The sequence below is a fragment of the Chenopodium quinoa genome, unplaced genomic scaffold, assembly GCF_001683475.1.
Source record: "Chenopodium quinoa cultivar QQ74 unplaced genomic scaffold, ASM168347v1, whole genome shotgun sequence".
NCBI lineage: Eukaryota > Viridiplantae > Streptophyta > Magnoliopsida > Caryophyllales > Amaranthaceae > Chenopodium > Chenopodium quinoa.
Window position 1 is genome coordinate 1021555 of NW_018742410.1, and position 26872 is coordinate 1048426.

General features: G+C 34.2%; 3 protein-coding genes and 1 long non-coding RNA gene across 4 annotated transcripts; 1 reads left to right on the plus strand and 3 right to left on the minus strand.

Annotated features, from left to right (window-relative positions):
• Positions 1-1463: 1463 nt before the first annotated feature.
• LOC110705727 lies at positions 1464-5077 on the minus strand. The gene is made up of 4 exons (XR_002508120.1): positions 4740-5077; positions 2292-4639; positions 2073-2203; positions 1464-1966 (listed from the first exon to the last, which is right to left on the minus strand). It is a non-coding gene; the product is annotated as an uncharacterized LOC110705727 (long non-coding RNA).
• Positions 5078-10466: 5389 nt separating this feature from the next.
• Positions 10467-15017, plus strand: LOC110705732 (probable receptor-like protein kinase At1g80640). The gene is made up of 10 exons (XM_021883654.1): positions 10467-11078; positions 11465-11638; positions 11764-12017; positions 12126-12258; positions 12595-12658; positions 12749-12845; positions 12986-13088; positions 13873-13991; positions 14069-14158; positions 14496-15017. Exons 1-10 carry the CDS (start codon positions 10931-10933, stop codon positions 14670-14672), a joined length of 1359 nt encoding a protein of 452 aa, XP_021739346.1. The 5' UTR covers positions 10467-10930; the 3' UTR covers positions 14673-15017.
• A 735-nt stretch (positions 15018-15752) lies between these two features.
• Positions 15753-21392, minus strand: LOC110705751 (aspartate aminotransferase, chloroplastic-like). The gene is made up of 12 exons (XM_021883675.1): positions 21219-21392; positions 21035-21094; positions 20847-20924; positions 20129-20323; positions 19834-19872; positions 19657-19746; positions 19368-19476; positions 19154-19263; positions 18083-18226; positions 16871-17037; positions 16206-16470; positions 15753-16107 (listed from the first exon to the last, which is right to left on the minus strand). The coding sequence occupies exons 2-12, from the start codon at positions 21092-21094 to the stop codon at positions 15976-15978; spliced, it is 1389 nt and encodes a 462-aa protein (XP_021739367.1). The 5' UTR covers positions 21219-21392; the 3' UTR covers positions 15753-15975.
• An 839-nt stretch (positions 21393-22231) lies between these two features.
• On the minus strand, positions 22232-25234 carry LOC110705741 (ankyrin repeat-containing protein At5g02620-like). Its single transcript, XM_021883665.1, has 3 exons — positions 24133-25234; positions 23272-23837; positions 22232-23076 (listed from the first exon to the last, which is right to left on the minus strand). The coding sequence occupies exons 1-3, from the start codon at positions 24806-24808 to the stop codon at positions 22483-22485; spliced, it is 1836 nt and encodes a 611-aa protein (XP_021739357.1). The 5' UTR covers positions 24809-25234; the 3' UTR covers positions 22232-22482.
• Positions 25235-26872: the final 1638 nt, after the last annotated feature.

Here is a 26872-nt window from a genome sequence, read left to right on the forward strand (position 1 = left end):
ACTTAATTAAAATTTGATAAGCAAGATCATAGTATCCATATTAATGTATAATAGTCTTTATATGTGTCATTGTTTGTAAAAACCACATAAACTTTTAAAAAATCGGATGTACACTATACATTCGTTGTAACATTTTCTTAAAATAATTAAAAGTTAAGCTTATCCATTAACATTATATCGGGATTAAAGTTACCTAAAAAAATTAGATGTTATTTTAAATTGGCTTAAAGTAGATATACACTAATTTAATATTGTAAACCAAGTATATACATTTATTTTTTTATTTTTTATTTTTTTGAAAAACCCATTAATCCTTTATACGAAGGATGTTAAATTTGTATCTAAAAGAGTATTCATGGGATGAAGGAAAGTAGTGCGTCATATTTAACAGGATTCCAAAATTGATCTACACTGCAACCAACCAATAATGTTCTTAATTAGAATATTAGTGTGTGTTTTATCACATCTACAAAGTCCTAGTTATTCACGCACTCGTAAGGCCACCACATAAATCAGTGTATACTAAGTTTGCTCCTTAAAAAGTTTAGAAAATTTTGTCAGAAAAAATCATTTATAACAACTATTTTGTTGGGAAAAATCTTATAAAAAAATTTTGGCCACTAAAAACTTGATTATAAATTTTTTTTGTTTAAGACGACCTAAGGTCACTTTCTGGCATTGACTGGTCTTTTTCGACGTTGACCTCCCATGTGCAGGTCACGTGACCTTAATTTTTACTAATCCCACCCCTTCCTTTCTAATCTCACCCCCTAATTTCCCTATTAACTCCGTCGTTTATAATCCTCCCCCCATCCTGTTCTGATTTCCCTCTTTTCTCTCTTTCAATTTCTCTCTTCAATTAGAGATCGTTCAAGAGCATCGAACTGTTAATTAATTTCAGTATTTGTGTTTGGCAACTGATATCGACCAAGGATAGAGTGGTATTGTTCTTTAATTTCGACCAAGGATATAGCGATAAATTTGGGTGGGTTAATGAAGGTGTAATTGATTGGCAGAGAGATGTAACCAATGTCCTGGTAGGAGAGAAGCACAAACTTTGTACTAATCTTAACATTATGAGAGCAAGGTTGTCATGTATTGAGCATGAGAAGGAAAGACTAGCCAGAGAAGTGGAAAAGCTGAACAACAAACTTTGGAGAAGGAACAACGTAGCTGGGTTGGAAAAGGGAGATGGGGTTAAGTATGGGTCTATAACGTGTGTGTGTGCGTGTGTGTTATTGTATCTGTTGTTGTGAGTTTCATATTTGTGAAACTCTTTGGCTAGAATTGGTGAGTATTTTCAGTAAGTTGGTTAGGTAGTTGGTAGTGCTAATTATTTGTACTTTTGAATGTACTTTGAATTATAAGAATATGAAATGAAAGTTGTATTAGAGTTCCTTAAATTGTGTGTGCAAATTGGTATGTTGAAAGTGAATTATAAGCAAAACTAACACAACTTCATATCACAGAAAATAAGCACTACATTATAAGTGCTAAATATAAGCATTGCCTTACAAACAAGGACTTAGTTCACAAAAGTACTTAGTTCAACAACAAACAGACTTAAACAAATTTATTTAGCAAAATACAGAGTAAGTGGCCTTCAAATCGTGGATTGCTAATTTGAGTAGGTTGTTCTTGAGACTGTGTTAGGGGTGGATGTCCAATTGCAGATGTTGAAGTCTGTGATGCTTGAATATGCTAAGACTGAGTTGCATCTTTCTTCTTCCTTTATCCAGGTTTTGTTGCAACTGATTTTTTCTGTCTTGGAGCACCATCAGAAACATCACCCTTCCCCTTTACTTGCAATTGAAAAAACTCTCACAACAATTATTAAGGAGCATACCAGATTTACTTGCAGAAGTAAAAGCATATTTGGACCAGTGTTGTGCTGGGATTTCAGTTAAGCCCTTAAAGGCATCCTCATTCAATTCCTGATTGCTGTCATATGTGTGTTGAAATAATGCTGCATTATATAAGCATACTTCGTTATATAGGTACTCAAGCACTAAAATTAGCAAATACAGAACATATGTGTAAAAGTATATAAATTGCAATTGCATATCACTGACCTTGCAGCCTTCCCGAAATATTCTTTGTACACCACACCTGGAAATTTGCATTTAAAGTTGGTCCAAATGTGTCTGCAACAGTATCTTGTGTCTACATTGAGCATAATTGTCTTGAATGCATCAATCAAACCCTGAAATTGATATCAATTTAATTTACAGAACATAAATTTGCAAGCCATGAAATACAAATCAACTCAACAACATCTGAATAGAAACTACCTTTTGCCTATCTGACATGTAAGTCAGATCCTCTTTCTCATGTACCCATGTAATTGAATCTGCAACTGAAGCAAGGTCTTCTTTCAACAAGCCTAAGAACCAGGTCCAGGTCTCTGAGTTTACAGTCTCCACTATTACCCATGTTCTGGTTTCCATTTTTTCCTATTGCTGTCAGTAAGATACCAGGGTAGGGTCCTCTTAAGTGTGCTCCATCTACACCAAGAATAGGTCTGCACCCTGCCATGAAACTCTCCTTGCATGCCTGTAAGCATATGTACAACCTTTGAAAAAGAGGTGGTGGATTCTCAATCCCTGTCACCTTCACCTTTGTCGTAGAGCCTAGGTTATACTTTATGATTGTTGCTGCATAATCCCATACTTTACTGTATTCTAAGTTTGCATCTCCAAGTATCATCTTGAATACCTTAGCTCTAGTATAAATGCCATGTAGTACACTATTTCAACCCCAATCTCTCTTCTTGCTCTCTTGATAAAAGCTTAAAGTTTCATGGAAGGATCATCCCTCCAATCCTCAACATATCTTTCAGCCAGCTACTGTGATGATAGCTTGGTATTATGAATTTGATGGCTGCATATGTGCCTCAATCTTAGACTCTTAAACTGCCATGTCCCCTCATCTTTCAACTTACAACAATACACCTTGAATCTGCACTTCCTCATATCTTTACACTTACACTCTAAAATCCTAGTCCTTTTCCAAGGACAACTACATCTTTTTGCACAAAACATAGTGACCCTACTCCTATTATTATGCAAATTATAATAGTCATATCCATTTTCAATTGCATGGTGTCTAAGAGCTTTCCTAAATATTGAATTGGACGGGAACTTCAAGCCTTTACTCAGAACGATCCTTCCCTAAAATCAATTTCTGGATTAAACACTGGATAGTCAGGACCCTCATCATCTGATCCTATCAAGCTTACCACCTCATCATCACTACCATCCAACACCACATCATCTTCCAACTCTATACCATTTGCATTACCATCCTCATCATCTGCCTCATTATCATGATGTACAGTCAGAACACCTAAGCTCCTAGTCACTCTCTCTGTTATGTCAAGGTCAACATACTTCTGGAACAAATCATCATCATCTTTATCATCATAATCCTCATCAGTTAAATAAAGATCATCCTCACTCTCAAATCTATCCTCTCCATCCACTAACTCATCTTCCTTTACAGGTTTCTCAACATGTTCAGCAATCTCATGGACTTGCTGATTCTCCTCTACAGGTTGCACTACACCTCTTGCACTCTTATTTTCTATTTCCTCAACCTCTTTTTGCTGTAAAGTTTTTTTTGGGTAGGAACTATTGGCAGCTTCTGCCTTACACCCCCTATAACAGAGCAGTTGTTGCTTATGAAAGAGGTCTGTTTTGAGAGTGAATTTGTGTTTGAGGGTTGAATGCTTGAAAGTTAGGTGGGAAGTTGGTGAGGGAGGCTGTGTTTGATGGATCACTTGAGACAATTATAAGGGTGTTTTCTTCAGACCTAGGGCTTTTATGGGCCATATTTGAAGTGCTAGCTGACTCACCACCCTTGATCCCACTCTCAGCCAAGTCACTAGATTATCTAATATCAGTTTCAGAATCTGTATACACCCCCCTGGTCCATAAGCTAATGTGTTATAAGCCTCTTATTCTTTTTAGACCAAGTATAGGTGGTACCACCCATCCTTTTCTGGTGACTGTAGAAACTCGGTAATCTCCACATCACTCTTTATCTGCTTCCTCCCATTGAACAGACTACACCCATGCTTCCTAAACCATATTTCTCCCACTTCATCATACCATAACTCATTTTGTATCCAGTAGGCAAACTCAAAATAGCACACTTATCTACATTTAATTTGGATGAAGTGAAACCCCATAATAATCAGAGTTCCCCTTTCATATGAAGTGTGTTTGTTCTTTGTTACAAAATCCCCACCGTAGTACAACTAATATTAATGGCCTCCATTAATTTATACCAAGGATTAAACACGTTATCTCTATATTAAACCTGATTCAATTAACAACATACCAATACTAAATTCAGATTCAACAACAACACATGTAAAAAAGGAATTATTATATACTTAACACACCAAACAAAACACACAAATTTTCTGAGTTTATGGTTCCCAAAAAGACAATATTTTACTTCAATTAATTAATCAACAAATCCTAACATAAACAATTTTTTAATCAGATTTGCGCATTTCCAAAAAAATTGAGAAAAAAAACATATTTGGGTTTATATGTCACTCTGTAATTGGTCCCCCTTAGCTTCTTCAATTCGAACAAGACGCAACTACCTTCCTCGCCTCCTTCTTCGCGTTCTTCTTAGCCATGGCAGAGAAATTACAGTAGTGTTCAGCAAAAAAAAAACCCAAAAAAGGAAAGAAACAACCTTTAAATAGAAACAATTAAGTAACTTACTGCTTAGGGTGGGTGTCAATTTAATTCAATTTGCTTCTTCATTGATTAATCTTGCAAACCAGAGGTGACACCATGGTAGAGATCTAGTTGAAGCAGATTAATTACCTCGTTTTTGAAGAGAGGAGAGAGAAGATGGGGGGAGATTAAAAGGAAAAGGGGGGAAACGAGTTAAGAGGGAAATTAGGGAGGGGAAATTAGAAGAAAAGGGTGGGATTAGTAAAAATTAAAGTCACGTGACCTGCACATGGGAGGTCAACGTCGGAAAAGACCAGTCAATGCCGGAAAGTGACCTCAAGTCGTCTTGAATAAAAAAATTTTATAATCAGGTTTTTAGTGGTCAAAATATTTTTATAAGGTTATTCCCAACAAAAAAAAATGTTATAAATGGTTTTTTCTGATAGAATTTCCAGTTTATTTATCTCTATGGAGTTAGACAATCTCAGTCGATGAGTTTATCTAGAGTTAATAGCCCAACTCATCTTATTTTTTGTGTATTAACAAGCTAAGTTAGACTAAACCAGGCCACCTAGTTTCTACAACCATCAATAAAAAGAACCTGTAGACCTTATACTTGAATATAGTAACTGGGTTTCAAATTATGCTATCAACATGATCATTATTTTCAAGTAAACAAAACATGTATAACTTATCATTTTTTTCAATTACAAAGTGGATCATCCTTTGAACAGAATACCTTTTTTTTTTTTTTTTTTTTTTTGGCGAATATAGCTAGTTTAGTGGGTTGACGAAGTCTTGTGTAATTGATTCTCCATATTAATTAATTATCTGACCAAAAAATTATTCAATAATTCTGTATTCATTCTAAGAATGTCGTCTTTGTTGTCCTAGAAAAGTTTCATTATTGGACTATTTAAACTTGTTGACTCGGAAATAAAACGCGGATTGACTTGGTTTGTCAACAGGTCATTGACAAATTGCTAATCTTCTTTTCTATTTGGACCTAATTTTAATCTTCGGCCCATATAAATGGTCCTTAAAATAAATCTATTTTAATTCATTAACAAGGCCCATAGACTCTTTGGGCTTCTGCAAGTCTGAAACAATAACTCTTTAACATTTCATTCGGTTTTTAACCATCTTTTTAGAAATTTCAAAACTCTATACTTAGCCCTTGTCAATTCTTGTTAAAATTTATTTTTCCTAAATTAATCTTATTAGAGTTTCTTCGAACTTATTTATCATGAAATAAATAAAAGATAAGGTAAACAGAGCATGTATTCATTTGAACAATTGTGTTAATATAAACTTAAATGATGAATTTTTTTTGATTAATTCTAGCATTATTTTTTGCATTTTGTATTTGTGTTTAGTTAATTTTGATTTGATTTAATTAAAATTGGATTGGATATTTTCGGAAGATCATGAATTGCCAATTCACTATATACTCCCTCCATTCTTTTTGATGTTCTTGCTTGGAGACTTGCAACTATAAAATGTTCTACTTATAAATCGTATTTAATATAATAACAAAAAGTATATTTATTTGTGATCTTGATTATTGATGATCTCAATAAGTCAATTTTTTTATACTGCTAAGTGGAGTAATATAATATGTAACTCGAGATTAATGATCAATATATATGCATGGATAAATGTACAAAATCAATATGAAAAAAAGGGAGGGATTAATAATTTTATACTGTTCACATATAGTGGCTAGGAGTACTTTGTTGCAAGTAGACAAAATTTTCTTTTACGTACAAAAAAGAAGAAGAAAAAGATAGTGGAAGATGTCCCTACAAATTACATCAATGCGTTAATTTAAGCTGTCTAATCACAAATAAAGGGTTTAATCACAAAGAAGAAAAAGAAAGTTAGATTGCTTTTTTCTTTTGGATAAAAACTTTTGATGTTGATTGTAGACTTGGTGGTTTTTCGTCGGTGGCATGAATATGATGATGAAATATATAGCTGCAAATAGTATGTACTCGTAATTGTTTTACTATATGTACATTCAAATTGGATTATTAGTTGGGGTGGTCTTATTTGGAGTCTTTCCAGTTTAATTACAGTCTTATAGAAATCGTGGGACACGCACGGGAGTCATCATACAATCGTGAATCGTCCCAACCATATGCACTTAATCAATCCCTCACGCCAATTCTACTTAAATTAATAGCCCACAAAGAAAGGAAAAAGGTGCCCTGGACTTGTTTGCTATAAGCACTACGTACAGCCCGCGTGACTTGGACTTGGCCCTTGTGTAATGTGTGAAGTGCGGTGTGGTATGCTAAATTTGTCATTGTATTGGGCAAAATTGTAATCGTGTTAATCATGGACCTGGGCCACACTAACCATTATCAAAAGTGAATTCGGCCACTTCATCGCATAAAGCTAATGGAGGTTCCATTCTGGCCAAATCATATAAATGGCAATAATATAAGCCAAGAAATTAACTCTCGAACTCTTCCTTTATCAACATGGGATGCTCAAATGTGTTATTCGAAAAGGATACAATTTAACAAATAGGGTACGAATAAGACATTAATTAAGTCTAGTAGACAATAAGTAATAAACTCTACCGTGACTCTAGACTTAATTAAAAGAATATATATAGTCAATGCAACTCTAATATTTTAGATTTGAACAACGGGTCGGGGTAATTAACTTTATGTATTTAAAAGAAAAGTTCTAAGCATCACTCAAACCTTGTTATGCTTTTCATATTAATGAGCTCCTCGGTCAATTCCAATTTCCACTTTAACCTAGACATACAAATATAATCTTAGGTCATGCACTCACGTATGCTCATATCAAGTGAGAAAATGTCGTACTATTTTCATATGGGACAAATAAATACGCTTCTTAGAGAAATTTACACCCACTTATTATTGCCAATTAATAACGACTCTAATAATAATCGATAAATCAATTTTTGTAACAAATTTTTTAAAAAATAAAATAAAAAAAAAGTCGAAAGAAAAAGGTGGACGTCATTTATACATGCATGCATGACGACCTAGATAATATGTTATGATCTGACGTGTCGAGTTTGTGATCACTGGATCACACAAAGATTCACATCAGTAAGACAGTGGACCCCACTTAGCTATCTACCTTACCTAATAAATTTCCGAATGGAGCTTATCTAGCTGGAGCACAAATGTAATTAGTCTAAGGCAATAGAACGAGTAGTATATATGATATCCACATGTTATTTCAGTTTTTGAGTAAGGTTTGATTTGGACATTTGATTCAAATTTATTGGTGTGTATAATATAAAATAGAATGCAAATTATTGTGTTATTGGGTCTTTTCAATTATCATGTTATGTTTCAAGATTCATTCAATTCAATCCTATAAAAAGAAATTGGGAAGATTGGTTGTGTTAATGACTTAAATGATTTTCACTATGAATCATTAAATTAATAATTGATCAAATGATATTATTGTAAACAATGTTGATAGCTTAGTAACCATTTTAAAGCATAGAAATATTCTATTTTTTTTTTTTTTAAAAAAAAAAAAGCATAAAAGGAGAATTGCATAGTTTTTTTTTTCTTAATCAACAATTTATAACACGCTTGCCTACTTGTCTAGCTTAGCCCCTAATTTGCTACATGTGAATGTATTGGAGATTTAATTTAGATTATTAGCATTGCTCATTTGCTCATGCTTATTTAAGTTTTTTCACGAATGAGTTAAATAATGGGTCTTTATATATTTATCATAATCATATACCAATGTGCAGTGTTTCTTTCCACTTTCACCAATCAATAATTCCATGTTTGCTTAATTTCCAAATGGTTGATGTTTATTATTCATTTCACAAATTTGTTCGTTTTCTAAATTATTGATTTTTATTAACATAACTGGAGAGCCAAGATCCTACCAAAAGTATTTTACAACTCAAATGAGACAATCACACAAGCCGTAACAACTAATTTAAAATATAGTGAGTTATCAGGTTATACAAGAGTACAGTGCCTAGAAGTTGCTTATCATAAAATTCCACGTTTCATTATCATTAGTAGAGAACTCCGTATTCTTTAATTTGAAATAGAGTTTGCATATCTTTCCAAAGCTTTTTGTGTTTTGGAAAAGGAACCCGACCAGTGACCACAGCAATATAAGCACATCACCTAAATAAAGAAAGAAAAAGAAGGGGGGAACAATGTTAAAAAAAAGAGGCTGCCTTCCCATAAATAATTAAAAGTTGAATAAAAAGAGAAAACTACTTCCTTTGGAAGTATCCAATATAAGCAACTACCCACATGGTTGTATTATGCTAATCGCTAATTATGCACCAATTTAAGAGCTCAGCAAATCATAGCTTACACTTTAAACGAAACAAGTAAATTATAAAAAAAATATAATAATAGGAACACACAAGATACAAGTATGTACTACAAAGGCAAAGAGTTCTTATTTAGCACGGTTGTGGAAGTTTTCACTTAAATTAAGCTGAAAAATTACCGAACATTATTTGCAACAAGATTGATGCCTTGGATATATATATGGAGTTGTGTCTGCCTACTTTTTTTTGTTTGATATCAATTTTATTTTTATTTTTTAATTTTTTATTTTTTTTTTTAATAACTGTATGTGTAATCTTTTTGTTCCAATTTAGTTTGTTCACTTATCAAAGCAAAATAATTTTAGTTTTAGGTATAATTTAAGAGTGTAATCATGGGCGTGTTTAGCAAAATATAGTTGTGGAGGTAGCTATTAATTGTTGTAATAATGATTAGCTGTGGAGGTAGCTATTAGTTGTGAAGATACATAATTAAAATATGAGTGTTCGGTAACTAACTATTGACTAACAGTTAACATATAAAACATTGTCAACTGCTCAAATTTTTCTTTTCTTAAGTAGTGATTTAACTTGGTCAAACCACTTAAAACTACTCAGAAGCTAGTACCGAACAAGCCGTATATAAATAAGCATATGTAATGCAATATAATAGAGGATTTTGTGATTGAACAAGAGAGTGTGTAACCTTAGCTTTAAGTTGTGGGAAGAAATAAAAAAATTTGGATTAAAAATTAGACTATAATATTTTTTGCAATAAATTATTTATTTCAATTTATGTTAGTAGTGCACAAATCATTTTAAATGTTGAAATTAAAACTTTGTTATTGTTATAAGTAGGGTTGAGCAAAATTATCCGAAAAATCGAACCGTAACCGAACCGAAAATTAGAGTACTCGTTCCAATAATTATAACTGTTCGGGTATTCGATATGATAATTTGTTATCAGGTATGGTTATTGGGTATCGTTTTAAAATTAACGGTTACTCGATCCGATCCGATACGCAATTTTTTTTGTTTTTTTTTTCCTTCTTAAATCTATTCATCCAAAATCAAAACTCTTACTTTACTTCGTAATCACTTCATAATTTAAATGATTAGTAATTATTAGTTATTTGGTCATGATCACGTGGTATTATTGTTGATTAGTGTTGAATGATATCATAATAACTATATTATAAAGTAAATTTTCATTATTCAATATCATATTGGGTACCCGATAATCGATTCAAAAATTCGGGCACCTGAAATTCAGGTACCTGAACTTATTAGTTCGGGTAATTGATATCATTTTTAGTGTTATTGATTATCGGATACCCGAACCGATAGTGTTAACAGTACGGATACCCGACCCATGCTCATCCCTAGTTATAAGCCCCAAATCACTTTGGATCTTGGAATTAATTCCATTTAAAACTTTGTTGTTGTTGTACTTAATTATTTTGGATTTTGGAATTAAAACTCTGTTGTTGTTGTTGTTTTAGTAGGAGCAGTAATCAATGTTGAAGAAGTAGAAATGAGAATGCTAAAATTAAAATTACCTTATGACAAAAAGCAAATCAAAAAGCTCACTATTGACAGAGACAGACTATGTAAAATATCCATGACTTGCATACTTTCAACCAACCAAAAAAAAAAAAAAAAAAAAAAACTGCTACCACTTTTATTTTTATTTTTTTAAAAATTATTTTTATATTTTATTTTTTCAAGGCTATGGTTTTATAGGAATGAGAGAGAGACAGAAGAGAGTGAGAGTGAAAGCAAGAAAAATGTGAAGTGAAGATAACAAGCTCCATTAAACCAAAAACCAGGGCAATTTCTAACTACTTCTTGTTTATGTCTTCTTCATTCTTTTAATTATTTTGTGAGAAACAACATTTGCAAAAATTTTGGAATTTTTTGATAAAGGGGACAAAATATGAGCAAAATTGTTATTATTTTATTGTTTGCTTTTCTCCAACATCAAAATTCATACATTGAAGCAAGAAAAATTTCCCCTGTTTCATCTCCCCTGTTTTCACCTCTAAGTTCTCCAATTTCACCTTCATTGGCGGAATTTTCTCCAGGTAATGTACTTAAAGTTCTCTCCTTTTCCCATCATTAGTACTGATTTGAGTTTAATTACAATTTAATTGTCTTTAATTTTGAGGGGGCCACTTCAAAAATTCAAAAAAAAAAAAAAACCCCTAGAACAGTTATGACCCATAACATTAAATTTAATTTTTGCACTATATTATTATTGCAAGATTTTATCTTCAAATTAATGTAGGTGATAATTAACATTATCTTTCTTGCTCCCATGTAGCTCTCATAAATCATCTGTTTTTATTTATATAATTGTGAAATCTAATTTAGCAATTTTTGATCCAAATTTTGCAATATATGTTGGATATATATTCTTTAATTGCAATTTAATTATTTTGGATGTTAATTTATTTGATTTGATGAACAGGAATTGACGTGGGTGGTGGAAACACAAAAATGAATACAAATACTAGACTGAAAGTAGCCCTAATTGTTGCTAGTGCTTCAGTTGGTGTGGTTATGTTATCTTTGTTTTGTTTGTGGATTTTTTATAAGAGGAATTATGGCAATAAACCCAGAAAGAAGCATGACAGAAAATCAGGTAAATTTGGTTTTTTTGGACTACAAATTTACCTTTTATGGCAAGATCTTCTTATTTTTTATAAATATGGACTGACGGTTATTCTTGTGTATGTTGTTTACATTGGTGGGATTCAAATAATGAAGATTTTGTCAATCGATTTTCGTTCAATCAATCAATGGGTAGCTTGAATTCATTGAAAATGAGTAGCAAATTAGGAGGGTGTGTCTCTAACATGGACTATAAGATGCTAGAGGCTGCCACCGGCAATTTCGACGAAAATAATGTATTGGGTGTGGGTGGTTTTGGATGTGTGTATAAAGCTAAGCTTGATGGTGATTGTTATGTTGCTGTGAAGAAAATCAATGTGGGTGTTCAAGAAGCCGAAAAGGAATTCGAGGTACTATCAATTTGTTGTTTCTAAGCTTGCATTTTCTGTTTAAGATGATGAATTTGCAATTGTTCTAATTGTATATTCCGATGTTGGGTTGCAATTACTCAAGTGCAGAATGAGATTGCGTTGTTAAGTAAAATTCGGCATCAGAATATCATAACTCTTTTGGGCTGTTGCATACATGGTGATACAAGATTTCTTGTGTATGAACTTATGGAAAATGGATCCCTAGAAACTCAGTTGCACGGTAATATTTCAGAACACTCTCATATGTTGTGGTACTCGGACTTAGGTACTCATGTCTAGCAAGGGTATGTGTACTGTCAGTCTGTAAATCTAGTATCAGACTTGGCTGTTCTATGAAACATTTCCATGTTTTTGGTCCAGAATGAAGTGGGAACTTGTTAGATTGTCAAGGATCCAAGCATCCTCTTGAGGTGAAATGCAGAGTCTGAGTGGCATTGTGATAATTCATATCAGTCATATGACTATATGAGATAGTATAATTTCAACTGTCAAAACTAAAAGTATTATAGAATGAAAGGATGGAGATCCTAATATTTGTATTTGATCAATGCTCTAGGTGTTTCTCGAGGATCTGCTTTAACTTGGCATATCCGAATGAAGATTGCTCTTGATATTGCAAGGTGACATTTTAAAACAATATAGATACATTCACTTGTGTTAAACTTTGGTTTTTTTAATCGCATGACGACAAATTTGTATGTCTTGATCAGAGGGCTAGAATATCTACATGAGCACTGTAACCCTCCAGTCATTCATAGAGATCTGAAATCATCTAATATCCTTCTGGATGCCGGGCTTAATGCCAAGGTTAATACCTTATTTTTGTTTATTGATTATTATATCATCAATTGAGTATTAAATTATCGCTACTTTGAACTTCTAAGCATTTTAATGATTCACTGATGTTGCTTTATCCGACCTCACCCCATTTACTCGATCTTTGCTAGCTTTCGGATTTTGGTTTCGCCATCACCAATGGACCTCATATCAAGAACAATATCAAGCTCTCAGGCACCTTAGGGTATGTGGCACCTGAGTACCTTTTAGATGGTAAGTCAACTAAGCCTGCTCAGCATGCATAGTAAACTGTAAATTCTCTAATCTGGCTGCTTAGCTTTTGTCTAACAGTATATTTCTTTCATCGAGAATTAGAGATGCATTTTAATGGCTTTGTCGGGTTGTTTAGTTGCTTTGTTTTATAAACTCTTAGAATAATATGATCTAAGTAGGTGTATATGAATAGTACTTTAGTGATTTATATTTAATTTCAATTGCATATGGGTGCACATGTTATGCTGCTGAATAGCAGGTGGGTCAATAATGCTATGTAATCTGTTCTTACAAAAAACATTTACATGGTTTATTAGCTGATCTCTTTGCCGCCATATTCTTGCTGGACTGAGATTACTCGGTCCACTATATTAATTGTCAGGAACACAGAAACTTTAGAAACCAGAATATTCTAGACCTCTATGTTGAATTCTCTGGCTAGAATACTGGAGTTACGAAGGAATCATACTTTTCAAATTCAAATGATATTTGTGGCCTAGGTTGCGCTTGGTTAAAAAAGAATCACTTAGTGTGTAAGCATTATAGGAATCAGTTTGCCAGGTTTTGGTTTTGTTCCTTTCACCAAGTTTATTTTACCACTAAAGTTTAGCATAGGATAAGTTATAATAAATCATAAGGTGATTTTTGGTGAAAAGAACAATGCCAATGTTAAAGACCAAACTTTGTTTACTCTAATTGTCTGACAGTTTGACTGACAAGTGATAATCTTAGCAGTTTGTTATTGAATATATGATTAATTAAGGGTTTTTTTGTATGTTTCCAGGTAAATTGACTGATAAAAGTGATGTTTATGCATTTGGAGTGGTGCTTTTAGAGCTTCTCCTTGGGAGAAAGCCTGTAGAAAAACTTTCACCGTCTCAATGCCAATCCATTGTGACATGGGTATGTATAATGTGCTCTAATGCGTGCCAATATATTGAGTGATAAGGTTTTTGAGTGTGAAGTTCAATCTATTGCAGGCCATGCCTCAATTGACTGACAGATCAAAGCTTCCAAACATCGTGGATCCCGTTATCAGAGACACCATGGATCCTAAGCATTTGTACCAAGTAAATTTTCACACTTCCCTTTACTTCATTATATATTGTAGGCCCTTTAAGAAAAGTATTTCGATCCGTACTTATTAAGTGTAGGTCACAGTCAAAATTAAGGATAAAAAGTGAACCAAATAGCCTTTGTAATAGTTGGTTATATGTCTATTATATGATTTCAGTGAAGAAACTTTGAAAGATACTTCGTACAATAATAATCAACCATGAGTACTTAGGGGAAACTGATAATGTTATGCTTGACTAGTTGACAAATAATGGGCAGGGACAATTAGTCTGTCCCTAAAGATCCATGCTTAAACTTGCTAAGAAAACAGTTTCTCCTGCAATTTTATAGGTGGCTGCTGTGGCTGTCTTATGCGTGCAGCCAGAACCAAGTTACCGCCCATTGATTATCGATGTTATGCATTCACTTGTTCCGCTTGTTCCAGCTGAACTTGGAGGTACTCTAAGAATTAACCAGCGCACTAATACAAGGGCCTCTGAAACATGTATGGAGCAGCAGACAGCTTAGGAGGTTAAAAAACTTCTACATTTGCCTCACAATTTTGAACTGCGCTATTGTCAGACCTCTCCTGCTTATATTCCTACATCATCAAGTTTTTCTCCTTCTCTTCGTTTCGTTTGAGTTACCCGACATCTCTCTTTTTATCTAAGTCATTGTTAAATTCAGATTTTGTAAATTGACACACATATAAAGATGAATCTGTTGCATCTGTGAATAGAAAAATGCAGTATATTATACATGTTCTGCTCATGTAATTACTTAGTTGGCCTACATCTTGAAATTCATAGATTGTATCTTCATACACTTTAAATTAACCCAACTCAATAAAGGCGGATCCAAACCTTAAATGTATCTGAATATAGATAACTTGATTTTCTCGATGTGATACAGATTAGTCCCATATGTGACTTGAATTAAACCTAATTCACACGACCTGTTTGTTAGCTACGTGCTATTGAGGGCCGATGATATCAGCTTACAAATTGAATGAAGATAAATATTCAAGGAACATGATGCATTAAAGTTAATTACAATGGACGTTAATCACATTGGTACTTGAAAATGACTTCATTAGAATAAAGAAAAGAAAAGGCCATAGTGTCGGGTACCTAATACGAGTAATTATTAAAGATCAACTCAATCAACAATTTTGACTAATGCTAAGCCAACTACTATTATAGCTTATGGCTGTAAAGCCATACCTGTTTCATACAGAAATTTCCCTCAAGTTTAGAACCATGTGAGAATTGTGTACAAATGATTAATTTTCTATTGTATATTTGTAAGTTTTCCGACTTAATTTTTCCTTGATCATATTTGTCCACTAAAAAAGAAATAAAATTGATTCATCATTTTATGAAAATTATCAATTTTTTGTCTTTAATTTACCAAACAAAACCTTATTTCACTAATTAATCCTCGTTTATAACTCATTTTAGTTGTAAATTAAACTCGGGAGACTATAATGACTTCTTGAAAGACTTGCAAAGAAAGCTGGCAAGTGGCAACAACTAAGTGTATAATGACCATTGCGCACACCGATGGGTGGTGATGGCGCAGTGGGTGGCATTGTGGAAAGTTTCAGAGTGAGAAATTTGGGCAATGATCATCAAGTAGTACATATACAGAAAATGTTTATAAAAATAGAGTTTTCAAAGTAAGAGATAATTGTTACAAATATAACCCTCCAAACAAAACTAATAACAGTGCACATAGTGTACATTATTACAAATTCTCGCAGTCAAGATACACTCACCAAAAATTTGAAGGTGTTTTCCTAGCCTTCATGTGTTTAGTGTATATTTATCTTTTAACTAACATTGTAGTATGAGTCTATGATGGCATCAGCAAGATACTCACATTTGGCTGCGGATAAACCAGCCAGTGATATTCTCCCATCCTTTGTCATGTATATATGCCACTTATCCGTCATATTATCACTCTGGTAAAAACAAGTGGATGAAATGAGTAATGGTACATTTGCAGATAGATGCTAATTTGACAAATCTAAATAATACTACAGCCTGGAAAGGAAATTACCTGAGTTTTGTTTAGGCCAGTGAATGAGAACATGCCTATCTGTTTAAGAATAAATGACCAATCCTTCCCACTCTTATCTTTTGAAGTGATATTGTCGTACAACTTCTGCCTTACACTCTTTATCCTACCAGCCATCATTTCCATCTCTTCTTTCCATTCATTGAAAAGTTCTGGATTGCCCACAACGTCAGCAACAATCCTAGCCCCATGAACAGGAGGATTTGAGTACATAGGTCGTGCAATCCTTTTCAATTGGCTCTTTACCCTGAATGAACACACCCACTCTTTTAGTAAAATTAAATTAAACTAGACACAAAACAAGTTTTCTTTGTTGGAAAATTTCCATTTTGGTGCCTTGAAGTATGACATGTCCCACGTAACTCCTAATTTCACACCAGGAATCTTGAATGTCATGTCATAATGTAAAGGGAATTTGGACGGTGATAGTCTTAGGTCACTAAAGTCAAAATAAATTTACAGTCTCAGGTCACCAAGTAAGATATATAAATTGCAGAAAATAATGGTAAAACGGAAATTATCAGAGCTTCAAGCTCATCAAGCATAAGTTTTGGTTTCTGTGATCAGAATGCTTAATCCAACAAAGCATGATTTTGTGGAAGCTGAGAATTGAAAAATTGAAGTAAGATGCAAGAACATGTTTTTACCTTGCAGCAGCATCTGCTGATGAGCAGACAACATTGATTGCACCAATTCTTTCCGAGTAAAGACCAAGATTTTTACTGTAAGATTGAGCAACCAGTAATTCCATACCACGAGCAGCAAACATCCTCATAGATGATGCATCTTTGTCAAGGCTACCACTTGCAAAACCCTACAACACAGAGTACCAAGTGATTAACTAGGAGTAGCGTTGAAAGTTCCATACAGCGCAGGGCGCTGAAAAAAGGAGGGGGGGGGGGGGGAAGGCAGGCTTCCTTCAATGCCTTAAATAAGCATACACATTTACCAAGCAAGACTTGACCTAGTGAGGCTGTGGGATCAAACCTATTGAAACCAATAATCAAGACTCACACAGATGTGTCGCATACGACCTAGTTAAGTAGTATGCTACTCTGAAATCACCTTGCACGGACGTGAGCGTTCATGCAGACATGCAATTATCCCATGTCACTTTTCTTTGCTTTACTTTGACTTTAAACAAAGCCAAAATCTCCTTATATCTCCATCCTTTGCCACTTTGCTTTGCTTGTGTTGAAATATCCTCTACAGAACCTAACAGTGGTTGTTGATCAATCATCAAGAACCTGCTAGCTTTATCATTAGAAACTCTAAGAAGATTTGATTTGTTCAGAATCCTACAGTATGGGAGTCTATTCCTCTTTATCGGTCAAGGATGGTGCTTTAAGAGACTATACAGAGCTACTCATTGGTAAAGACTTATAGTAGGAGATAGTTGGAGATGTTCTCTTGTTCACGGCGAGCAGCTTTATTAATGATGGAAAAAAAAAACACTATGACATGTAGTAAGGATGACAGTATTTTCAAGTCAAGCATACTCTAAAAGAGGGAGGAAAATGGAGAGGCTGACTGGCTTCCAAAGAGTAGATATACAATAATTGTTCCCTGTATTGAAGGACGTGGGTTTAGTCATACAAGAATATTACCTCAAAAGGTCTCCTAATTCAGGTTTCTCATCCTTATAAAGAAAAGATCACACAAAAAACGACCTTTGTCTGGTTTTGATAATATTAGGTTCTGGTCAGTGACTTTCCAATACTTTGTCAGCATGGCACTTCAGAAATCAGGCATATCAAAATATTTATGACTGCTTGAAACTTTACACTTCATCAATGTAGATGCTTGTGCTGATGAATGAACATAATTGATAGAAGTTGTTGAACATTGAAGAGAAATACCTGATAAGCAACATCAAAGAATGGAATATGGCTCTTTTCCTGAATGACATCAGCAATTTTTTCCCATTGTTCAGGAGTTGGATCAATGCCAGTGGGGTTGTGTGCACAGCCATGGAGTAAAATAAATGATCCTTCAGGAGCTGCCTGAAACCATAAGAATCTTAGTACTCCGTAGTTAAATAAAAAAAAATCCAGATAAATAAGAGAATCTGGAAAAGATTACTTTCTAATGGAATTCCACATCCAAACTCAAATCTTCAAGTGTCAAGCAAGCCTAAGAAGTATATAAAAGTCACCAATATAAAAGTGTTTCAGCTTATAGAGTCCATCTCTAATGAGCAGAAAGAGTCATCATAAACAATTTTCAACTAAGGTAATACCAATACTCCATATTAGAAAAAATAAAGATGAATGTAGTATATTTTTTCCTAACTCCTTATCTAGCTTGAAGTTGCAGAACATAAAAGCATTCCAATGAAGGGTTGTCTGAGGAAATAATCTTCTTTCTATTAGCAGGGGTAGACTGCATATATTTGACCCCTCCACCTTGCCTAGGCAAGGAGCCTCATTCGAGACATCATAGTCTCCCTTTTATCTAGAGTTGGAACGCTTGATACATTTCAACTACAAAACATGTTTGATTACCTAAAATAAATTTAAGAGAATTTATCCACAATTAAGTTTGCCCCTCATCAGCCTCTTTTTCCACACCAAACAAGACAAATAAGAAAGTCACATAAACTCAATATCAATATCTGAAAGTATCACAATTGAGCTCATATTCTAGAAAACAAATTTGTAGTAGGAGACTGGGAGTATTAATGTTCCATGGGACAAAACAGCAAAGTATATATCCCAAGGGTAACAAAAATGCCACTTATGTTGTAAGTGTATGAACTGAATTCAACCTAAAACTTCTAAAAGGCTTGTGAAAGGTGGGATCAGAGAAGCCGATAATTCGTGGCAAGCTATCCCACTAACGTAGAGGGTAGCAGTAATGAGTAAACATGAACAAGATGACGATTCTTTAATAATAAATTGCAATTGTCACATAGCACATCTCCACCTTACCTTAATATCCGCTATCATCCCCTCAAAATCCAAACCAACTGTTTTAGGATCATAGTATCTGTACTCAGACCATGGAATTTTGGCATCATTGAAAATATTTTTGTGGTTGCCTGCACCATAAAGAAACTTCAGTCTAGGTCATTATATGCATGCAGAATATGAGTTAATCAAGACATTCTGACTGGATAAGGAGTGAAGAACTAAAGATACATACCCCATGTTGGAGATGATATCAACACTTTTGCCCCAGGGAAATATCGTTCAATGAGTGCTGCTGCAAGGCGAAGAGAGCCAGTTCCTGAAAGACTTTGGACAGTTGCAACCTAGAAAAGAAAACAAGTCCAGTTACATTTCAAATAATAGACAAGGTATCCTATTTCATCTTTTTAAGAACTAAAATAAAATCAAAACATCCCCTTAACCCCCAAATAAAAGGGCAAATCTATGAGATTATCTACAGCAGGTAATGAAAGAGAGATTAGTTGCCTTTTCAGCATACATACTCTTTGTTCTTTCAGAACAGCATTGTCAGCTCCAAACAACAATTCTGCAGTCACTTTGTTAAACGCAGCCAATCCTTCAATTGGCAGATACTGCACAGAGAAATCAACAGGACGTAAGCACATGATGAGAAAAGTATGAATGAGGAAGCTCCACATCCATTCAACAATCCAACATACCTCCTTGTTTTCTCCTCTCTCCAGCATAAGATTCTCCGCCTGAAAGCAATCCCAAACAAAATCATCTAAGACTCAAGCATTTACACAAAATAATGCAAAAACTAAGCAACATTTGATCCAGGGTAAGCAGTAGACTGGAACAAAGAATAGACACCAAATTACAACCACCATTGACTTAAGGAAATATAGCGAATCAGCGTGTAATCAGTAAAAGACCAAAAAATTAGTATCACTAATTCAAGGAATGCATAAAAAGGGAATTCAGTACATACAACACACAAAGACCAAGTCTGACCTTCTTGACAACATTCAGTACGTAAGGCTGGAGTTCTTCGGTTCGATAGGCTCCAACACCAAGATTGAGCTTCTTTTCATCCTTATCAGCTTTAAAAGCTTCCGAAACACCTAAAATAGGGTCTGCAGGAGCCATTGATATACCATCAAAACGAGAAACATTGACGGTGGCAACCATGCTAACCCGACTGAAAGACTGCAATAGGAGGACCAAACACATAAAAACAATAAGCATATCAAAATCTAGTTTATAGTGAAGTTCAACCAATGAAACCCTCCAATCCACCCATTTTCTGCCCCCTGAGCCTAAAAGATTAAATTGAATACTGTTTATAGTAAAGTTCAGAATCATCGATGAACTTTGGCCATTGATAACAGCATCATTACACTCAAAGAAACAATTTTTTAGCATGAAGTTCAGATAAAGAGGCCCAATATGCAGTAAGATCAACATTACAACATAAATTGGCATGAACCTCAATACACATTGCAGAAATTGAATAAATCAAATTCAGTAATAAAAAATGGTTCAATACAAGCGATAATTCCTAGGAAACTATCAAATTCTATAATTATATTATAATGTCACTCAAGATCAAATATTCATTAAAACAATATAACCCAGATAAAAATTACAACTTTATGACAAATCACAGGTAAAACATCAGTAAAACCCAATTGAACAAAAAGATCAAATGTAAATTGGGAATACTAATTACCTGCAATTTAAAAGCTGCATTTCTCTTATCTCCCTTGATAAAAGCATTGGAATCACAGCTGCTCAATTTCACCCTTCCCTAAAATTATGATTATCAAACAAAAAAAAAAAAAAAAAAAAAAAATCAAAACTTTATTTAAAAAACGCAAAGTAATAAAAAAAAAAAAAAGAAGGGGAAGAAGAAGAAACCTTGTTAGAAGGAAGTTGAAGAGAAAGAGAAGCAGCAGAAGATGCAATTGATGAAGCCATCTGAAAAACCCACAAAAATTAATCAACAAATTCTGAACCATTTTCTTTCTTTTTATGTTCTGAGTGAAATCAAAGATAGTTAAAGTGAGAGAAAAAGAAGGAAAGAGGAGAGAGAAAATAGTACCTTGAAGCTACAAAGGACAAAAACAGGGGAAGTAAGATTTAAGAGAGAGAGAAAGACAGAGTGAGTGAGTGGGGAAGAAATGAGTTTGGAAGGGACGATATCGAAAGCATGATAGATGACGTTCTTTCTTACCAATTTGTTACCCAGATTACAGATTTCAGTTTTTTTAGAGTATCTTGGCCCAATCTGATTTTGGGCCAACTTGATCTTTATGATTTTGACTCCCCTATGAGTCTCTAAATACACAACTGTATATGTAGATGAACAAGTAGGGGTAGTCAATCGGGTGTGATCATGTCAATTAGATGTAAACATTAGGTATAAGTATGAGTTAATTTGGTCTAATAAGTTTTGACTAAATAAATTTAGTTGAAGGGAATGTAGGCTATGTAGCCTAAATGTGAGGGTATATTTTAACATACCATATTAAATCTGTTTATCCTTGATTTTCCCCTAAACTTGATTGAACTTGATCTTCTATGATTGGACCAGTCAATAACCCTAATTGAATCAAATTAGCTCTAATTTTTTTTTTAATAAATGAAGTTTATTTGATTAAAGACCAGTATAAAAATAAATGTCTCATAACTTTGGCAGAAATGGACTTACTTTAATGAAAGCTCCTCCTTTTTCCCTTTAAAAAAAAAAAAGGCCAATACAAAAAATAAAGTAACAGAGTTAGATTAATTATAGCTGAATTAAAACAAAGACAATGGAGAAACGATGTTTTTAAGCAATAACTTGATTCTGTTCTAAAATGAGAATATTATTTAGCAAATAAAAGGAGCATCTAATTTTGCTTGGCTTAACAAGAGAGGCACCCCAAAACGGCAAAAAGTCCATAACACTTGATCTCTAACATGCTCATTGATTATATTCTCGAGTATATATTAATATTTTTGGTCACTGTCGGCTATAGCAAATTGTATAAACCGACTTGACTAAACTTAGTGCATTACAATTTTTGACCAGCAGATGCAAATCATGCAGTATTTATAGAATAGAATAAGGTATATTTAGAGTATTATTATTATTTTTTTTAATAATGTTGTGTTTTTGTAAACTCATTTACAATTATTTCTCCCCAAAAATTGGGTAAATAATCCCCGCCGAAAGGCCCACAAACAATCAAGATATAATGAATAATCACAAATAATATACAATGATTTCATAGTTACTGCCATAATTAATAATTGTGATAGTGTAGTTGTTACATTTTAACCAACTATACCACAATATTCTTTAGTGTTTGGCATGTAACGCACTATTTCCACCTCAAGCTACACCTTCTAGCGTAGAACATAGAAACTCCATAAGTTTGAAAGATTAGTGTGACATAGTACACGAAGAAAAGAGTCGAAAATGCCCATAACGCGATAACAAGGGCTATGTTAGCGGATACCACAACAGAAACCCCTGTAGTGAATGCTATCATCAAGGCCCCTAGTGAAAACGTGTTCAACATAAGGCCATGTGACGAAAGAATTCTTATGAACCATGTTGATCCTGTCGTTACTAGGACAAAATATAGAAGTATTGCTATTGTTGAAGACATGAAGGCTATCGCGTTTGAAACTACACAAACTTTGAAGGCCAACCTACCCTTGAGCACGGCCATGCCCATGTTGTCACCTATGTTTTGATCGAATCCACCGGGTAAGGTAAAACCGGCTGTGAACGAGACTGTTGCAATCAAGGCGGCCACAACCAAACGACTTTGAGCTGCCTCTTTGAGCGTGTTAACATTGGTTCCTTCTCCTAGATCATCACCCCTTGCTTTCTCAACGTCCAGATCCATTTCGTACGTGTTGATTCGCCTACCTCTTGGGGCTACTGCTCCCGAAAGACCTTGTAGAATCTGTAAAATATGGAAGGTTAGTTACTATGGGTTACAAAGAGTTGTCACATGTGACACTTCTTACAAAAATTGCATTAAGGTTATAACAACACCGACAAGCATGAAACTCTAAACGTTGCAATTAAAATAACAAAGGAACTAGACAAACAAAATGTATGCATATCTGAAAGACTAGAGTTATTGATAGGAACTTACGCTTTCACGACGAATAATCCGATCATAAGAAGCCATTATATCCCCAACAGTAAGGTCTTGTTTATTGAACACTTTGAGGTCCAAGACGGTGTGGTTAACAATGAAATTCCGGACTTTAAGTAAACACGGATGAGTGTAATTTTTCGGAATAGAGGCAACAATGTGATGCAGAGGTGTATCCCCATTTACATCCTTCTGGTTAAGAAGCTCGTCGAAGTGTCCCAACTTGAGAAAAGAATCAATTTTAGTAAGACAATTCCACTTAGCAGCATAATGCACAACATTCTGTTCATCATTGTCTACTATCTCGATGCAGTCCGGACACGAGGTCATAAGCGCCTTCATAGCGCCCCAGGAACACCGGAGCATCGCGATATGCAAGGCCGTTCGCCCCTTGTTATCAAGGATATATATTGCTGATGATCCTTTTTGGTCATGTTCTAACAGCACCTTCAGAAGTTCTAGTTGACTGATCTCTGCTGCTGCTGAATGCAGGGGTGTCTGCCCCTCGTTATCCCGAATTCTCATTAACGATCGGTCTTTTTCTAGCATCTTCTTTACCATCACTGCTAGTACATACATACATACATGTTCATCCATGTAAAAACAAATTAGCATCTAAATTATACCGGCCATTCTTAGTAATTGGCTTAAATATTTTTCAAATGCGTTTGGTCAATGGTTTTTTGTCGCCCTTCTGGTCTTACAGTACTAATCTAGTCCAGTGCATCATGTAAAACAAATTCACTATAACATCCAATCCAGCCAATGATCGGACCAGTCAATTAAGTTATTAACAGCAATCATATAACAAAAATGATTAGACAATGTTTTCTAATTAAAACGGTAAGTATACCTTACCAGAATTTCCCCACTGTACTGCAGCGTGAAGAGCTGTTCTGCCACTAGGACCTCGATGCGCCATAGCCGAGTAATCGCAAGTTTCGACAATGACCGCAACCGCCTCCGTAGACCCCCTCTCAGCAGCAAGGTAAAGCGGAGTCTCACCCGCCTCATTAGGGCCATACAGACACTTAAAATTGGCGGTAACTAGCCTCTTCACCACATCAACATGCCCTGCACGAGCAGCCTCGTGCAGGGCAGTATCCTTCCTATTATTAATCATTCTCACCAAGTCACCTACATCTTTAGCAGCTCGCTCTAGGAAGACTTGAACAACATCCCCAAACCCGAAACGAGCTGCAAGATGTAAAGGAGTATTACCATTATTGTTCACCTTCCACAACAATGAACTGTCATGATCAAGAACTTCTTTGATGAGCTTAACATTGATCATTCTCAACATTTTTTTATCTTTCGCCGAGCCGCGAAGAGGTTTCCCGACGTGAACGTGGAGGACATTGTTACCGGTGATTGTTGTTTGCTCCTTCCAATCCGGCATACACGAGATACAAATTGACATGTCTAGAAAAGACCCGTATAATGCTGCAATGTAAAGTTCAGGCTCCATGCCTTTGATATCGTTACTTGCAGACTGCTGTACAACTTGATTTAATTGCAGACGATTTCCTGTCATAATTACAAAAATATAATTTAAGAAAAATTTTGTGTGAACTCTAAGAGAGGTCCACTATTGATCTGAGGTAATGAATCAATTGTGCACATTTATAATCCTTCCCTCTAAGGGCTCCAATAACTCTACTTTTATGTTCCTTCTTCCAACCATATCTTACCCATATTTTGGACATATATTAAAAAAAAGATGTACAACAGTACAAGTATATTTTGGAGCTTTGTTTGATATTATATGAATATTATACTACTAACTATTCTACGAGTTAAAACAAGAAAAATTTATAGAGACAGTAGGAGTATTAATTTCAGTAATTACTTGTATAAAGTTGTGGGATAGTAGGGATGAGATTTTTTCAAGCTATATGTCACATATGTGTTAGTTGGTTTGGTGACATTAAGATAATGCTACTTTCCTACGTTTCTATAGAAAAATCAATAATGAATTCCTGACCAAGCCTTAATCACTTTGATTATTACTTATATTCAGTTTATTTTTGATAAAGTGCTTTTACGTATTTTTCGTATCGCCACTTGTTTATCATAACGATGAATTGATGACTTGAGTGAGGGCAATTTGGGAATCTAGTGTACATTTGTACTGCGGTGAAATTTGTGAGTTGAGAGGACTTATAGTACGTCAAAAGGGGTCCGTCCAATTGGGTCCGAGTCCCAACTAGACAAACACTACCGTGGCTTGTGGGACCGTGGGAGTTATCCCTCAAATCTAGTCCAAATGTTTGATTAAGATTACATTTTATCTTTAATAAAAGTTGACACATGTTACCACGCTAGTAGTAGTTACGGAATACCATGCTAATACGTTACACACCTCGTCGTAGAAGACGACATGACATCATTTTCTCAATGATGTAACTTCATTACACTTCACAAAAACTATATCCAACAATACTAAAACTTATAATTTATTGTTAGAAACGTACTCTTAAGTTTTAATTTGAGATTACAATAAATTTGAAAATGAAGAGTATACTTTTAATTGCACCAAGTATTGGGAGTTCTAGTTGTACGTAGTCAAGTTGTGAACAAGTAAAAGCATCTTAAGCTTGTTGATCGCTGCTGTAGCCAGTGTGATGGAGCTGACAGTGGGATTGGATCTTTGCAATTTGCTTACTTCACTCAATCTCGCTGTCCAGATACTCTGGCACCTTGTTAAGTCATTAGCGACTCTTCTTCTTCCTCTTGCATCTTTTACAAAATCTCTAATATATCCTCAACCTCAATCATATGTACGTTTGTAAATTTTATCCAATTTAATTAATGAGTGTGCCTAATATGTAGACAATAATATATAGATCCATTTTTTTTACTAGTTATACAATTTAATTAATATATAGATCGCTTTTTTTTACTAGTTATACAATTTATACACAAACTGTAATACGAGCTAATAAGAGTATTGATAATAACTAAATATTTAGTGGATAGTTAATTGCAAAGAATGAGTTGCAATAGTTGATATTTTGACTAGATTATTATTGTAGCTGTTTGACTAATATTATTTGATATTATATGATTTATATCCATCATCATTTATTACTTTTGCTGAGTAGGTTTTCCCACTACAACACCACAATTGGACTTTTTCTCCGTATTTTCAACATCTTTATATTTGATTATTTATATCATTATATGTAATCTTATTTAATTTGTTACAACATATATTTTTCAGTAAAGTCAACATAAAACATGCTCCACTCCATTTACGAAAATTAATCATTTCACCTACTTTGTACAAGAGTGTTGATACTTAATCTTTCCAAACTCCAGTTATTTGATTAACTTATTACTCATTATTTGTATTGAAGGGAAAAAAATAATTATTAAGTTTGCGGTGGATTTTGCAAGATATTGCTTTCTTGACTTCCTTGTTTGTTTAATTAAGGCCCTGTTCTTTTGAGCTTTTAGGAAGAGCAGAGTAAGGCAGAACATATTTCAGCAAAGCAAAGTAGAGCAGGGAAGAGCAAATTTAAGCATTATTATTATTATTAGTTTTATTATTATAATAATAATAATAATAATAATTATTATTATCGCATTATTATTA

Coding starts and splice junctions, on each gene's coding strand:
- LOC110705732 (XM_021883654.1), top strand. CDS start 10,931: ATGAGCAAAATTGTTATTATTTTATTGTTTGCTTTTCTCCAACATCAA. Junction 12,018..12,125: donor AAGCCGAAAAGGAATTCGAG/GTACTATCAATT, acceptor ACTCAAGTGCAG/AATGAGATTGCGTTGTTAAG. Junction 12,846..12,985: donor ATGCCGGGCTTAATGCCAAG/GTTAATACCTTA, acceptor GATCTTTGCTAG/CTTTCGGATTTTGGTTTCGC.
- LOC110705751 (XM_021883675.1), bottom strand. CDS start 21,094: ATGGCTTCATCAATTGCATCTTCTGCTGCTTCTCTTTCTCTTCAACTT. Junction 20,925..21,034: donor TTCAACTTCCTTCTAACAAG/GTTTCTTCTTCT, acceptor TCATAATTTTAG/GGAAGGGTGAAATTGAGCAG. Junction 17,038..18,082: donor TCTTTGATGTTGCTTATCAG/GTATTTCTCTTC, acceptor TCTGTGTTGTAG/GGTTTTGCAAGTGGTAGCCT.
- LOC110705741 (XM_021883665.1), bottom strand. CDS start 24,808: ATGACAGGAAATCGTCTGCAATTAAATCAAGTTGTACAGCAGTCTGCA. Junction 23,838..24,132: donor AGTACAGTGGGGAAATTCTG/GTAAGGTATACT, acceptor ATGTACTAGCAG/TGATGGTAAAGAAGATGCTA. Junction 23,077..23,271: donor GGATTATTCGTCGTGAAAGC/GTAAGTTCCTAT, acceptor CATATTTTACAG/ATTCTACAAGGTCTTTCGGG.